This window comes from Corvus brachyrhynchos, unplaced genomic scaffold (genome assembly GCF_000691975.1).
Source record: "Corvus brachyrhynchos isolate BGI_N302 unplaced genomic scaffold, ASM69197v1 scaffold146, whole genome shotgun sequence".
NCBI lineage: Eukaryota > Metazoa > Chordata > Aves > Passeriformes > Corvidae > Corvus > Corvus brachyrhynchos.
This window is the reverse complement of record NW_008238960.1, coordinates 111664-125423: the sequence shown is the minus strand read 5'-3', so window position 1 is coordinate 125423 and position 13760 is coordinate 111664. Positions and strand designations below refer to the sequence as shown.

General features: G+C 42.3%; 1 protein-coding gene across 6 annotated transcripts in view; it reads left to right on the top strand.

The window, feature by feature from the left end:
* The window catches only part of PDE1C (phosphodiesterase 1C), a 375734-nt gene that overhangs the window by 311821 nt on the left and 50153 nt on the right, over window positions 1–13760 (top strand). For all 6 annotated transcript variants that reach the window (XM_008637110.2, XM_017738621.1, XM_017738619.1 and 3 more), the window contains 2 exons: window positions 1821–1922; window positions 3230–3350. In XM_008637110.2, coding sequence (XP_008635332.1) covers window positions 1821–1922; window positions 3230–3350 — 223 coding nt within the window. The remainder of the gene's footprint in view (window positions 1–1820; window positions 1923–3229; window positions 3351–13760) is intronic.

The following is a 13760-nucleotide window of genomic DNA, read 5'->3' as shown; positions in this document are numbered from 1 at the left end:
CGCCGCCACGCGCCACCACACGCCATGCCACGCCATGCTGAGGAGTACAGAATCCCATGGATTAATATACACTTTGGGCCACGTGGGAACGCCCACGTGCCTCCTCTTGCAGGGGCTGGCTTGACACTGTCCCTTGCAACACTCAGGGTCTGTTGCATCATTTCTGGTGCAGGGTCTGGGGACCCCTTTGAGAGGGGCCCCTGTGATGGGCCATGTTATCCCCTTCTGCTGTGGATAAACTTCTCCCCCCTCCTTCACCCCCCTTCCTCCCATGAGGAGCCCTCAGCTGGGTTCCTCTGCACAGTGGAGGATGGGCAGTGACTGGGCCTCTGACCAGAGGCATTTCCAACACACACCCAAAGCTTCTCCTCCCTCCACCCTCTGGTGCAGGGAGTCTGTGCAAGCCTGGCAGCTGATAGCCCTGAGGCTGTGGTCTCCACCTTGGAGGTGTTAAGCTTGTGCTTTGTGAATGTCCCCAGCCCGGAGTTGTTACTTTATCTTATCTTCATCAGTGAGCGGTGTAAGGCTTCAGTCAGGGCCCCATTCAGGGTGCAGTAGTCTTCTTTGCAGCTTTTGTAATACAGTTTTAAAAGTCCTTTAAGAAAATGTTTAAGTCATAAACGATAATATTTCAGTCTCTAACACTGACCCATTTCTGAATCTTCTAAATCCTGAGCTGGTATGCTAACCTTGAGCTGTTCTTCCCCTGTTAATCTGCAGAGACCTGAACTGAGATAAAAGAAATTTGTATTGTGTGCTAGATCAGAACATTCTGGTATTTTAAACTGTTTAGGACATCCGTGTCATCTTCAGAGAAAGTCTAAGCAAGTGTTGTAATACTACTACTAATGATGATGGTGATGATAATTATAATAAGAGTAATGAAAACATGAGAGAGAGAGAAATAACACCCAAGAGAATCAAGTGATGAACAATACCACTGTTCACCACCTGCTGACTGGTGCCTAGTCTGTCACAAAGTAGTGATCGCTGGCTCCAGTTTATATATTGGGCATTACGTTCTATGGTATAGAGTATGCCAGTTTGGGTCAACTGTCCTGGCTATGCTCCTCCCAGCTTCTTGTGCACCTGCTCACTGTCAGAGTATGGGAAACTCAAAAATCTGTGATTTGTAGTAAGTACTACTTATCAACAATGAAATAATCAGTGTGTTATCAACATTATTCTCAAATTAAACCCAAAACACAGCACTGTACCAGCTAAGAAGAAAATTAACTCTATTCCAGACAAAAAACAGGATACCAAGTTTGCTTAACAAAAACTCATACAGGAATAGTTTGAATTAATAATAGCAGGGAAGTAGTGCAGGTTCTCAAAGGTCTTTATTTCATATATGCATCATATATACTAGGCAATTTCTTTTAACATGGTGATTTTCCACCATATGACTCAACTTTAAACATGCATATTGACCAGTTGAATCAAATTACCTAATTCTGAGGCTTCAAACAGTCTTTTCCCTTCCTTCTAAGAATTCCCTATAAAAGAAAAAATTTAAGAAGCTTGTGCTTAATTGAAAAAGGAGTACTAATACCAATGTGCTCTTCAGAAAACATCTAATATTTGTCTTACCAGGAATCAGCCACCTGGCTTCATTTGCATCCCTCCCATTCCTGTGTTTGTGCAGAAAATCCTTCATCCTCTTCCCCATTCCTGAAAGAGGAATAATGTAAAGATTTACATACAAAGGCATTGCTGTCAGTAATTTGCAGATAGACAAGAAAGACACTGGAGTGTCTCTGATGCTGGTTTTTGTGCTTCTCTTTCCTTGCTGCTCTCATTGTGATGCTATCCAAAAGGGAATTGAGAGCTCTAGTGATTGAGATGGTGTTGGCCACCGACATGTCCTGTCACTTCCAGCAAATCAAAGCTATGAAGAATGCTTTGCAGCAACCAGAAGGGTGAGTCACTTCACAACATAGTGCAATGAGGGGGCTGCATTTCAGCTGGTGCTTTGCCAATGGGTTTAACTTCAAAAGCATCTCTCCAGAAGCCCTCTTTTTCTTTGATATCCACCACAATTTTCCTTCTGCTGTTGAATTTTGAATGAATTCACTTAGGAAGAGATGGGCCCATGCCTACATGAACATCTATACTCTTTCAAATGTCACCATTGTTGGGACCAGCCTCACTGGGCATTTCCCTGGTGGGTAACATCAAGGACATGATTCATTTGAGTGACCTCTACAATTGAGTATGACTTAACATTTTAACACCTGTGGAACACAACTTGCACTTTGCCCTTATGCAGATGGTATCAGTTGTCACCCCTGGAAGGGGCCTGCTTCATAACCAGAGAACAGATGAAAACTTGAGATCCACTGAGGAAAGAACTGGAAAATATCAGATGGAGCAGTATGGGGGAAGCCTTTTCTTCTTCCCAGTATGTCACTGGGAGCTGTAATATTTTGCCCACAGCTCTTCCCCTAAGAATTTCTTCTATATTGGTCTGAGTGATGGTCAGTTTTTCACCCTGGACACAGTTATATCCAGAGCCTCCCAGAATTATACCTGTATCAGAATTATGCCTATATCAGAATTACACCTGTATCAGAGCAGGCTGTGGCTAGCCACCTGATCCTCTCAGAATCTACAAGTGTTTCAACCATTTCAACCATTTTGGATAGCCAAAAAGTGGAATTAAAAAATGAGACCACCCATTCAAAGAAAGCATTACTGGTTTCTTGGGCTAGCCTCCTAGGTTATGGTTGTAAGAAATCACCAGCCTTTTTTTCTGTGAAATCAGAACTCCCTTCTGTTCTCACACTAGTGTGTGTAGAGTATCAGTGAAACATTTATCAGTTACTGTGTAGACTTGTCATATCCCAAGACATCCCCACTATTCATTACAGTGGAATGACAGGAACCATCTTCTCTTCTAAGGTTGCATAAAGCGCTGCACAGATGAAATGGGGAACAGAGCAGCTCTTCAAGACTGCTAGCAAGGACAAGCAAGCCTGGAAAGTTGCTGAGCAAGGCTGAGCAACATTTCCTTTTGCATTTCTTAGTGTCTCTTTTAAAACAGGAATTGTGTATGTTGGAGAAATAAGACTGTCTTTCAGAGATGTCTGATTTTATGATCAGAGAAACCACTTGACCAATACCCTGGCCAAAGATTCTAATTACCTTATTTTCCTGTAGGTAAGATTTTTGTTGTTCTTCGCTGCAAGAGCAGACAATTAATTTTTTTGATCCTTTGGGTTTTCAGAATTGACAAGCCGAAAGCCTTGTCACTGTTATTACATACAGCAGATATCAGTCATCCAGCCAAGGCCTGGGATCTCCATCATCGCTGGACCATGTCTCTGCTAGAGGAGTTCTTCAGACAGGTAAAGCTAGGGAAGCTCTCTTTTCTTTTTTCTCTTTTCTTTTCTTTTCTTTTCTTTTCTTTTCTTTTCTTTTCTTTTCTTTTCTTCTCCTTTTCTTTTCTGCAGCTGAGAGGGAGTGTATAGGAAAGGAAGGAAGTAGGAAAATACGAACACAGGTATTTTCCTTTTTCTCTGATATTTGTAAGAACCTCCTAAATGGTATGAAGGTTTCTCCTCTAGCACCATTAGCACTGGCTATTATGCCTCTTAGGAAGGTAGTGTCTGATACACTCCCTATAGATACAAACATTACCTACATAGTAGAAATCCTAATTTGGGAAGCTAGCATGTCTTTCAGGTTAGAAAAACATGGAATATATGTCACTCTACTTAGCTCTAGAACCATAAAACCAGATTTGTGTAGCTGTACTTTATGGAATTCTACTTACATTGTTGTGATGGATGTGAAAAAGTCTTACTTTGCCCTTATTAAAAAAGTGAACTGATCAAAATTATAGTTCATAGTGGACCACCTGTTGACAGACCCACAGATCTAGACAAATCACTGAGCTCTGTGTAATGGCTACAAGGTCCCCAAGTGATTAATAAAAAGCAATTAAAGAATTAAAAAACCAACCAACCAAACAAAAAAAAAGTAAAAGCAAACAGATCACTTAAGGAGTGTACAGGATGCTTTTCTCCAATATGAATTACTAACCTAAGCAGTTAAGTGCTTATTTTCCTTCCGAAGTCCAATAACTTCTTGTTCTATCGTAAATCTAAATGCAAAAGGGAAAATATGACAATTCTTTAAAAGTTCTGACAATTTCTAAAAATGGTATCTGTTTTTAAAGGCACTGCAGTAATCCCTTTTTTTTTTTACAAGTTTATTACAAAAATTTGTTTTGAAATTAATCCTTTGGTTTGTTTTTCAAACCAAGAATCGTTTTACTGGGTGGATGCAGATAGATCATAGCTGTAACTGATTCTGTCTTGTCACACAGGAGGCTCAGACAAGTAGGATGATTTTAACATGAATTTTAGGGGAAAATCTGCATATTTAGCCTTTTCTAGGTCAAAGTTGTACCAAATGTTTTAAAATACGTGACTGCCAAAGACTTGTGAGGCAATTAAGATTGCCTCACACTAAGATGTGAGACCACAAAACCTCCACATTTTGATTTATTTTACACACGTAGTGAAGACAAAACTACTGTTTTATATATTTTAATTTCAGCCAACAAATTCTGCTTTAATTTTGTATGACAGATGACAACACTCTTAGATGAAGATATATATAAAACTCATATTCTAGTTCCAAATTCAGATGCAGTGTTTATTTCCTCTTCAGGAAAACCATTAAGCTTACCATGAAGCAAAGATTTGTGTTCATTGAAGTTATTTAGTACTAGATCAATGAGGACATTCCTACTAAACATTAGAAGAAAAACACACATACTTCTCACAAATTGATATCCTAGTTCTGGCCAGGACAGGGTTAATTTTTGCAGTAGACAGGAGGTGGCATGGCTAGGATGTGGAGGTTGTTCTACTCCATCTCACTTCGTTTTCCAGGGGTGGAGGAGGGCTGTCTTCTGGGTTAGGTTAGCGTTTTGTTATCATTTGTATGTGAATCACCACTTCTCTCTTGAAAGTTTTTTTAATTCACATTGTTGCTGTTACTGTCCTTTTCTTATCTCATTGCTGTTTCCAGTAGATTATTGTTATCTCAACTGCAGATCTTTATCTTTTGTGCCTCCAGTTGTCCTCTTCATCCCGCTGCAGGGGGAGGGGGAGGGAAAGGGGAAGAGAGGAGCAAGGGAGCAGAACATGGTTTGGAGTTTTTTGGTGGGAGAACTAAATTGAAGAATACCATTCCTAAACCAAAGCAGCCTAGTTTGGCACCCAGTGTGGGACTCAGAGAGTTGAGATAACAACAGATGTGGCCACAGAGTGTTGGAAACAAATTTGATCTAAGCATTAGTTTTACTAATAAATTTAGGTATGGAGCCACTGGTCACAGTGTTGCTTGATCTTCTCACAAGGCTGTGGTACCTAACCCTGTATATACTTCATATGTACACTAAGTGTCCACCATGAGTAGGAAGAGGGATCAGGATTGCTTTGTTCCTGTACTATGTGGTATCGGCTTTGCATAGTGAAGGTTCTCCCAATGGGAGGACGAGGCAGGACCATGAATCACCCCAAACTGGGCCAAGAGACAGTTCAGAGACAGAGTCAGAGAAGCGGGCATTTGCTTTATTTGGTGCCAGATGTGTGGGGGATCGCTGCTCCTAACATACACACACAGCACTGCATACAGTCCAGTATTATGGGTAAAAATTATGAATATTCATCACATTCCTTGGGATAGGAGTGGTCATACAAATTACTTCTTGGAAGTCACTAATATCATTAACATACGTGCCACACATTCACTGTGTATCCTGGTGGTTGCACTGAGGAAGGCTCCTCTTCTTCCCTGGGGGTCTTTCTGATGAAGATTAGTAGTCTTCATCACAATGCACTTTTTACCTTTCCTTCTGGAGCATGTGCAGTCCTTTGTTGGATGATTCAGCAGTTTTTGTGCTGGTTTCAAACAGGTTCTCTTCCTCTCATCTTGACAAGATTAAGATGAATCCTGATTCTTAGGTTTTGTGATTAACATTTGCTCTCTCTTAATAGTTAGCTCATGCTTACATGAGTTAACTATTGATAACCCCTTTCTCAGCCAGAGATAGCTGCCTGATTCCTATTCCCAGGTGAGCTGCAAGATATGTGAAAAGTCTTCAGCTGCCAGTTGGGCAAGCCCCTGGTGACTTGCCTGGTCTGGTGCTGGGATGTTGCGGCCCATATTATGAAACTAGACAGATGGTAGTGAAGCCATGCAACTGGGATCCCTGTCCCGGGATGTGGGCATTGACAAAGGGATAGGGAAGAGGACAGAAACTCAGCCTCTGGAGCAGCTCCCATCAAGTGTGAGAGAAAGGTATTCATTCTCACAAGTATGTTCTAGTTGCATGCTCAAGCAGAGGGAAAGCTGTGGAGAAATGTATCCGGTACCTGAGAGAATTAGCCGTGCTGGAGGTAACGTATAAAGATTCAAAAAATGGGTTCAGATCAGGTCCAGCTGACACAACCTATTACAGCGTCCCGCAGTGGTAGAGAGGAGAAGAGAGATCCAGCAGGCAGGAATTGTGCAGCAAGATTGATTCATTTAATTATTTTACAGACTCTTTTATAGACTTTTTCCTTCATAGTCTAATTGGTCAAAGGATCAGCCAACCCCTGGGATGATTGGCTAAAATCCTAAAACATCCATTGTCAAAGTATTTTTCTACTGTACCATAAACAAAGCTCTGCAAGGTCGCAGGTATTCATAATTTATAGAACTCTGCTAATATCTTCTGTGAGAGAGAAAAGTATCTCATGGGACTGGAAAGAAGCAAGAAAAATTCTTGCTTTCAGCAATATTTGTATCCACAACAACCCATGTGGCAGAAGTTTGTATGGAGTGCACCGTTGTTGTACACCAACTCATTAGCACTGATCTCAATGAAAGAAAGAGAACAGAGAGGGCTTCAAGTGACTACACAACAATGGAATAATTTTTTCCTCCTTACCAAACTGTGCCTTGCCTGTGGAAAGACTGTCCAAGACTGCAGACAGACTCAAAAGGTTCAAGCATGTTAGAGAGGAAATGTCTTATGCCCCTCCAGTATGGACCACAGTCTCTGGTACTGAAAGCATGCACTCGCTGGCTTGAGATAAAGGGCACACACCATGAGATAACATGCGGTTTTACTTTACCACAGAGAAGACATGAGAAAGTGGGATGGAAAACCTACCTCTCCCCTAGCAGCACAGGTGTGTGAGTTGAGAGGAAGGACAACCACCACAGGAAATTCTTCAGGGATAAATGCCGCTTCGGTTTCCAGTGGGCAAGTCCTCAGACAGAATGGAAGGGCTGATGTTACTTCTGATCCTCTTGAAAGGATATCCACTTCATATTTACAAGACGTGAACAATGACTACTAAGACTAGAACTAGAGGGGGCCTGCCTCCAGCAGGAGGAAAGGGACAACTGGATCTATTGATGGCCTGGTGCATCAGACCTGCAAGAGTATAATGCTTTAGCTGACACGGGCACACAGTGTACCCTGATGCCATCAAGATCTGTAGGGGCAGAATCTAACTCTATTTCTGTGGTGACAGGGAGATCCCAACAGCTGACTGTACTGGAAGTTACAGTGAGCCTGACTGGGAACAAAAGGCAAAAATCCCCCATTCTGATTGGCCCAGAGGCCCTGTGTGTCCTTGGCATAGGCTAACTCTGGAGAGGGTATTTCAAGAACCCAAGAGAGCATTGTTGGGCTTTTGGGATAGCTGCTGTGGAGACAGAGGAAATTAGACACCTCAACACCTTGCCTGGTCTCTCAGAGGACTGTTCTGCTGTGGGACTGCTGAGGGTTGAAGATCAACAGGTACCGATCACTACCACAACAGTACATCATCAACAATACCATACCAACCGGGACTCTGTGACTCCCATCCATGAGATGATTCATGAACTGGAGAGCCAGGGAGTGGTCAACAAGATTCACTCACCCTTTAATAGCCCCATATGGCCAGTGCATAAATCCAGTGGAGACTGACAGTGGACTAGTGTATCCTGGACAAAGTCATACCACGACTGAGAGCTGCTGTGATGGACATGTTGGAACTTGAGGACAATGTGGAGTCCAAGGCAGCAAAGTGGCGCCACCATGTACATTGGTAATGCATTTTTCTCCATTTCTTTGTCAAGAGAGTGCAGGCCACAGTTTGCTTTTATCTGGAGGGGCGTTCCATATACCTGGAACTGATGGCCCCAGGAGTGGAAGCACAGCCTCACTATTTGCCATGGACTGATCCAGACTGAACTTGAAGACGGTGAGGCTCCAGAACACTTGCAACATGTTGATGACATTATTGTGTGGCGCAACACAACAGAGACGGTTTTTTGAAGAAAGAAGGTAATCCACATCCTCCTGAAGGTCGATTTTGCCATAAAGCAAAGTCAAGTCAAGGCACCTGCCCAGGAATATCAGTTTTTAGGAGTAAAATAGCAAGATGGATATCATTAGATTCCAATGGACATGGTCAACAAAATAGCAGTTATGTCCCCACCAGCCAGCAAGAAGGAAACACTAACTTTCTTCAGTACTGTGGGTTTTTGAAGGATGTATATTCCAGATTACAGTCATATTGTAAACCCTCTCTATTAAATGACACAGAAGAAGAAATATTTTAAGTGGGGTCCTGAACATCAACCAGCTTTGTAACAAACAGGAGATTCCTTGGGAGCTGTAGGCCCAGTTAGGACGGGACAAAATGTGAAAAATGTGCTGTACACTGCAATCAGGGAGAATGGTCCTTCCTGGAGTCTCTGGCAAAAGGTACCCTGGGAGACTTGAAGGTATTCCCTGGGATTCTGGAGTCTGGAATGTAAAGGATCCAAGGCTGTTACACCTCTGAAAAAGAGGTACTGGCAGTTTATGAAGGTGTTCTAGCTGCTTCAGAAGTGATTGTCACTGAAGCGCAGCTCCTCCTGGCACCCTGATAGCCAGTGATGGGCTGGATGCTTAAAAGGAAAGTCCTTTTCACACATCATGCTTCAGATGCAATGTGGAGTAAGTGGTTTGCACTGATCACTCAGAAAGCTCAGATAGAAACCCCTAATTGCCCAGGGATATTGGCCTGAAGGCAAAAATCACAAATCACGACTTGGCCTCAAGGCAAAAATTTTGGACTATCATCATTGGAGGAGGAAAAGATAGCATGTGCTGAGGAAGTCCCACCAAATATAATCACCTACCAGAAAATGAAAAGGGATATGCACTCTTTACTGATGGTTCTGCTTTACTGTAGGAATATACCAAAAATCAAAAGCTGCTCTATGGAGTTCTGTGTGACGAGTTGCAGAAATCAGACAAAGTAGATCTAGGCTTCAGAGCTGTAAGACATCCAGCTGGCTTTAGATATTGCTGAATGAGAGAAATGGCCAGTGTTTAACCTCTACACTGACTTGTGGATGGTAACAAATGCTCTGTGGGGATGGCCTTCAGACCAATGGAAAAAGACCAGTTGGCTGTGTGGAGTAAACCCATCTGGACTGCTGATATGTAGCAAGACATTGCTGCGTGGGTTGTAAAACTAAGTCATGTAGATGCAAGTGTACCTAAGAATCAAGCTACTGAAGAGCAACACAACAAATGGATAGGTGGCTTAAGCTGCCAAGGTTAAAGTGTCTCAGGTGGATCTGGATTGGCAGAATAAGGGTGAATTATGTCTGGCTCGGTGGGCCCATGATGCCTCAGGTCATCAAGGAAGAGATGCAACAGGGAGGAGATGGGCTTCTGATTGAGAGTGGACTTACCCATGGGTTCTGTCTCTCAGGTTATCCACAACTGTGAAATATGCACTGTAATCAAGCAGGCCAAGCAGATAAAGCCTCTATGGTATGGAGGACAATTGTTGAAATATAAATATGGGGAGGCCTGGGAGATTGATTGCATCACACTCGGGCAAACCCACCAAGAAAGTGTACTTATGTACTATGTACTTACAGTGGTAGAAACAACCACTGGAGATGTGCTCTCACACCACTACCTGTAATGCCATCTTGGGCCTTGAAAAACAAGTCCTGTGGCAACATGGCACCCCAGAAAGAATTGAATCAGACAATGGGATTCATTTTAAAAATCACCTCATAGACACCTGGCCAAGAGAACATGCTATTGAGTGGGTGTATCATACTCATTATCATGCACCAACCTCTGGGAATATTGAACGGTACAATGGGCTGTTAAAAAACATATTGAGAGCCATAGGTGGTGGGATGTTCAAGCATTGGGATCTACATTTTGTGGAGGCCATCTGGTTAGTCCAGACTAGAGGCTCTGCTAATCAAGCTCCCCCCGCCCAATTAAAACCTCCTCGTACCATAGAAGGGGACAAAGTCCCTGTGGTGCTGTTCCTGTTTGGCCAAATTTAGAAATATATCCTCTGAGAGATGGCAGGTCACAACCAGCCATCCCCCCACCAGGTTTGGGAAAAATAAATTTTCCTCGAAGGACAGTGAAGGAGATAAAAACTATTTATTTAACAAACACATGGGAAAAAGATGATAATGCTAAATAATGAAATCTCTCGCTGTGGACAAAAAATCTGGGAAAGTGTTAGAGTCCTCCCTTTGGTCTCCTCGGAGCTGGGGCTTGGCCCAGGGCCAGGCCCTCTGTGCTCGGTGGAAAGTCCTCCCGATATGTTCTGATATTGAAGCAGTCCAGCAGAAAAGGGAGAAAACCTGAAATTCCAGAGAAGGAAAAAAAGTTCAACTCTCAGCCTCTCTCCGGAGAAAAGAAACTGAAAAACTGGCCAAAAGCTGACTGGAAAACAGCAAGCCGGGTGCTTCCTCGCTCCCCTGCCGCAGCTGAAAACAAAGTCGCTATCTCTGTGTGACCTTGAACAAGCTGCAAACTGCTTTGAAAAAGTTTTGCTTAGTTTTTCCTTCCCCCTCTCAGGCTCAGTTTAAAGGCACAGAAAGGCACAAGAATTAATTTCTGGGCATACAGCAGAGATATGGGATACACACCATAAAGTCGCCCTAAGACAGGTGCATATGAGGAATATGTTTGGAAAGACAGTTTGGCTTAGTCCTGCCACAAGCAAATGTGGGATTGTTTTGCTCAAGGACTTGGGTGCACTTGGTGTGTAATGCAGAGTGATGGGAAAACAAAGGGATTTGATTTTTGGGTGAGAACAGTCTGTAATGTTGAATTGTATAATATTGGTTGCTGAATGACACTGCCACTGTATGCCATAACCAACCATGGACAAGAACTATGGACTGCTCCAGATACACCAGTTGTGAGCTCCTGGTGCAGCTTGCAGCCACCCAACAGCACACCAGCCCTTCTGCCCTGGAAGACACCTAGGATGGATAGAACCCACAGTCATGGTCTAAATGAGCTCAACAGGCATCTTGGAGGGATGGCCATTGACTACAGAAATGATAACAGTGCTTTTAAATGCATATATATATATATATATATATATATATATATATTTGTCTATATATATGTATATAGTTGGAAAGTGTAGGATCTGGGCATGATGCAAATGGTATAGAATAAGGGGTGGGTACTGTCCTGGTTCCGAATGGGACAGGATTAATTTTAACAGCAGGCAGAAGAGGCATGGCTAGGACCCGGAGCTTGTTCTATACCACTTCACATCATTTTCCTGGGATGGGGGAAGGGCTTTCTTCTGGGGCAGTGTAGTGTGGTGGCAGTCAGGTTGGGCTCCATGGGGTGCATCTGCATGTGAATCACTTGCTGTTCTCTTGTACAATTTTGCTATTCATATTGTTGCTATTACTGTTCTCTTTTCTCATTGCTGTTTCCAGGAGATTGTTCTTAAGTTATGATCTGTAACTTTTTTGTGCCTTCAATTTTCCTTTCCAACCCACTGCAGGGGGAGGGGAATGGGGAGTGAGTGAGTAATGCATGGTTTTGAGGTTTTTAGTGGGAGCACTAAACTGGAGAATACCATCCCTAAACCACAATATTGAGAACTACTACTAGCCAAGGACACTATGGTTGAATTTTCTTGACCTAAGATTAGACATGTATTTCCTTATGGTCTTTAATTGCAGACCCTTTCCTCTCCTTTCTGTTAAGTACTCTGCAGAGACATAAAGCCTGACTTAACCTATATTGGAAAAGATCCCCAACCCTGTTGGTTTCCCAGTATTTTGAGATGTGACATGACACAGGTCTTCATACACCAAGTGACCATGCTGTAGGGGTGAAAGATTCTAAGTACAATACTGGTTTTTTATACTCAACATCTATGAGCATCTCTTAAAGCAAACATCTTCCCTTTATTAATGAGTTCTACTAATGTGTTTTAGCTAGCTATTAGGGAGCTGCTCAAACAGCTTAGAAATCAAGTGTCTCTCTGAGCAGTCACAAAGGCAGGCAGGTGTTCCTTTCCAAGACAATTAGCCACTGGGGTCTTTAGGAGGCCTAAGGAGTAAGAGAAGAATGAGCAGGCATCGAGAGATGGTTTTTCTGGGTGACACAGCTGACACAGTAAAGGAATGTTACTTGGAAATATTTCTGTGTTTAATTTGTGTTTTACTCTGATATTTGTGTATCAGGCTCCTAACATAAAGCAGAATTGTTCTGCAGTAGAAGGAAACTATTGCTTGTTGTTCCACACAAAATCCTAACAGAACTTGTGCCCCCATTTTATGTATGTTTTATCAACAAAAATAAGAAGAATTCAGCTCTTCTTATACCCATAGAAGCTTTTCTCTAGTTAGTTTCCTGAATATTTTAGCTTCTATTTGACATTAGTCAGAACACTGGCAAGAAGTTCAGCACAATTATAGTGAGCTGCTAATTTAAGGAAATGTTTTTACAGTATATTTAACAGGCTATATAAATTTGAATGCTCTATGGGGAATAGTGCAGCTATGTCATCCTATACATATCTTCTCAGCATAAACCAATGTTACAGAGTGACTGAATTATATTAAAGGGCCTTTGGAAACATGTGACTTGAAAAACTGGAAAACTGGGAAATATGAGGTTATAGCACTTGATCTTCTACCATGTTGTGATGCTACAAAAGGACTTTCTGTTCTGAGGGCCAGTAGGCATGTTTTGACTTATATAATTAAAATGTAAATGTAATCTAAAGGTAATGTGAAATGTCGTATTCATAGCATCATAGAATACCAGGTTGGAAGGAAGCTGAAGGATCATCTGGTCCAACCTTTCTTGGCAAAAGCACAATTTAAATAAGATGGTCCAGCACCCTATCCAGCTGAATCTTAAAAGTGTCCAACACTGGGGAATCCACCACTCCCCTGGGGAGATTATTTTAATGGCTGATCTCATTGTGAAAATTTTTTATTTTGCATCTAATCAGAATCTCTTCAGGAATAACTTGTATCCATTACCTCTCATCTTTTCATGTATCTCCTTGTAAAATCCATCTTCTTTTCCAGCCTTTAAATACTGGAACATGGTGATAAGGTCTCTCCTAAGGTTTCTCTTCTCAAGGCTTAACAAACGCAGTTCACTCAGGCCTTACTTACATGGCAGGCTTCCCAGTTCTTTTATCATCCCTGCAGCCCTTCTCTTAATCCTCTCCAGCTTATCCACTTCTTTTTTTTCATGGGGGGACCAAAACTGAACACCGTATGTCTTGGTTTTGAAAGACAGGTGTCTGCTAAGGAAGGCAGAAGCCTCCCTTGAAGTGGCAGATGTAACCCCTTTCCCTCTGAGTGATTATAATTTTGAAATCAAAGGCCTTTAGGAAAAGATGTGGGAAATAGGAATAACAGTTCTTTACTCTCTCTCTCTCTCTCTCTCTCTCTAT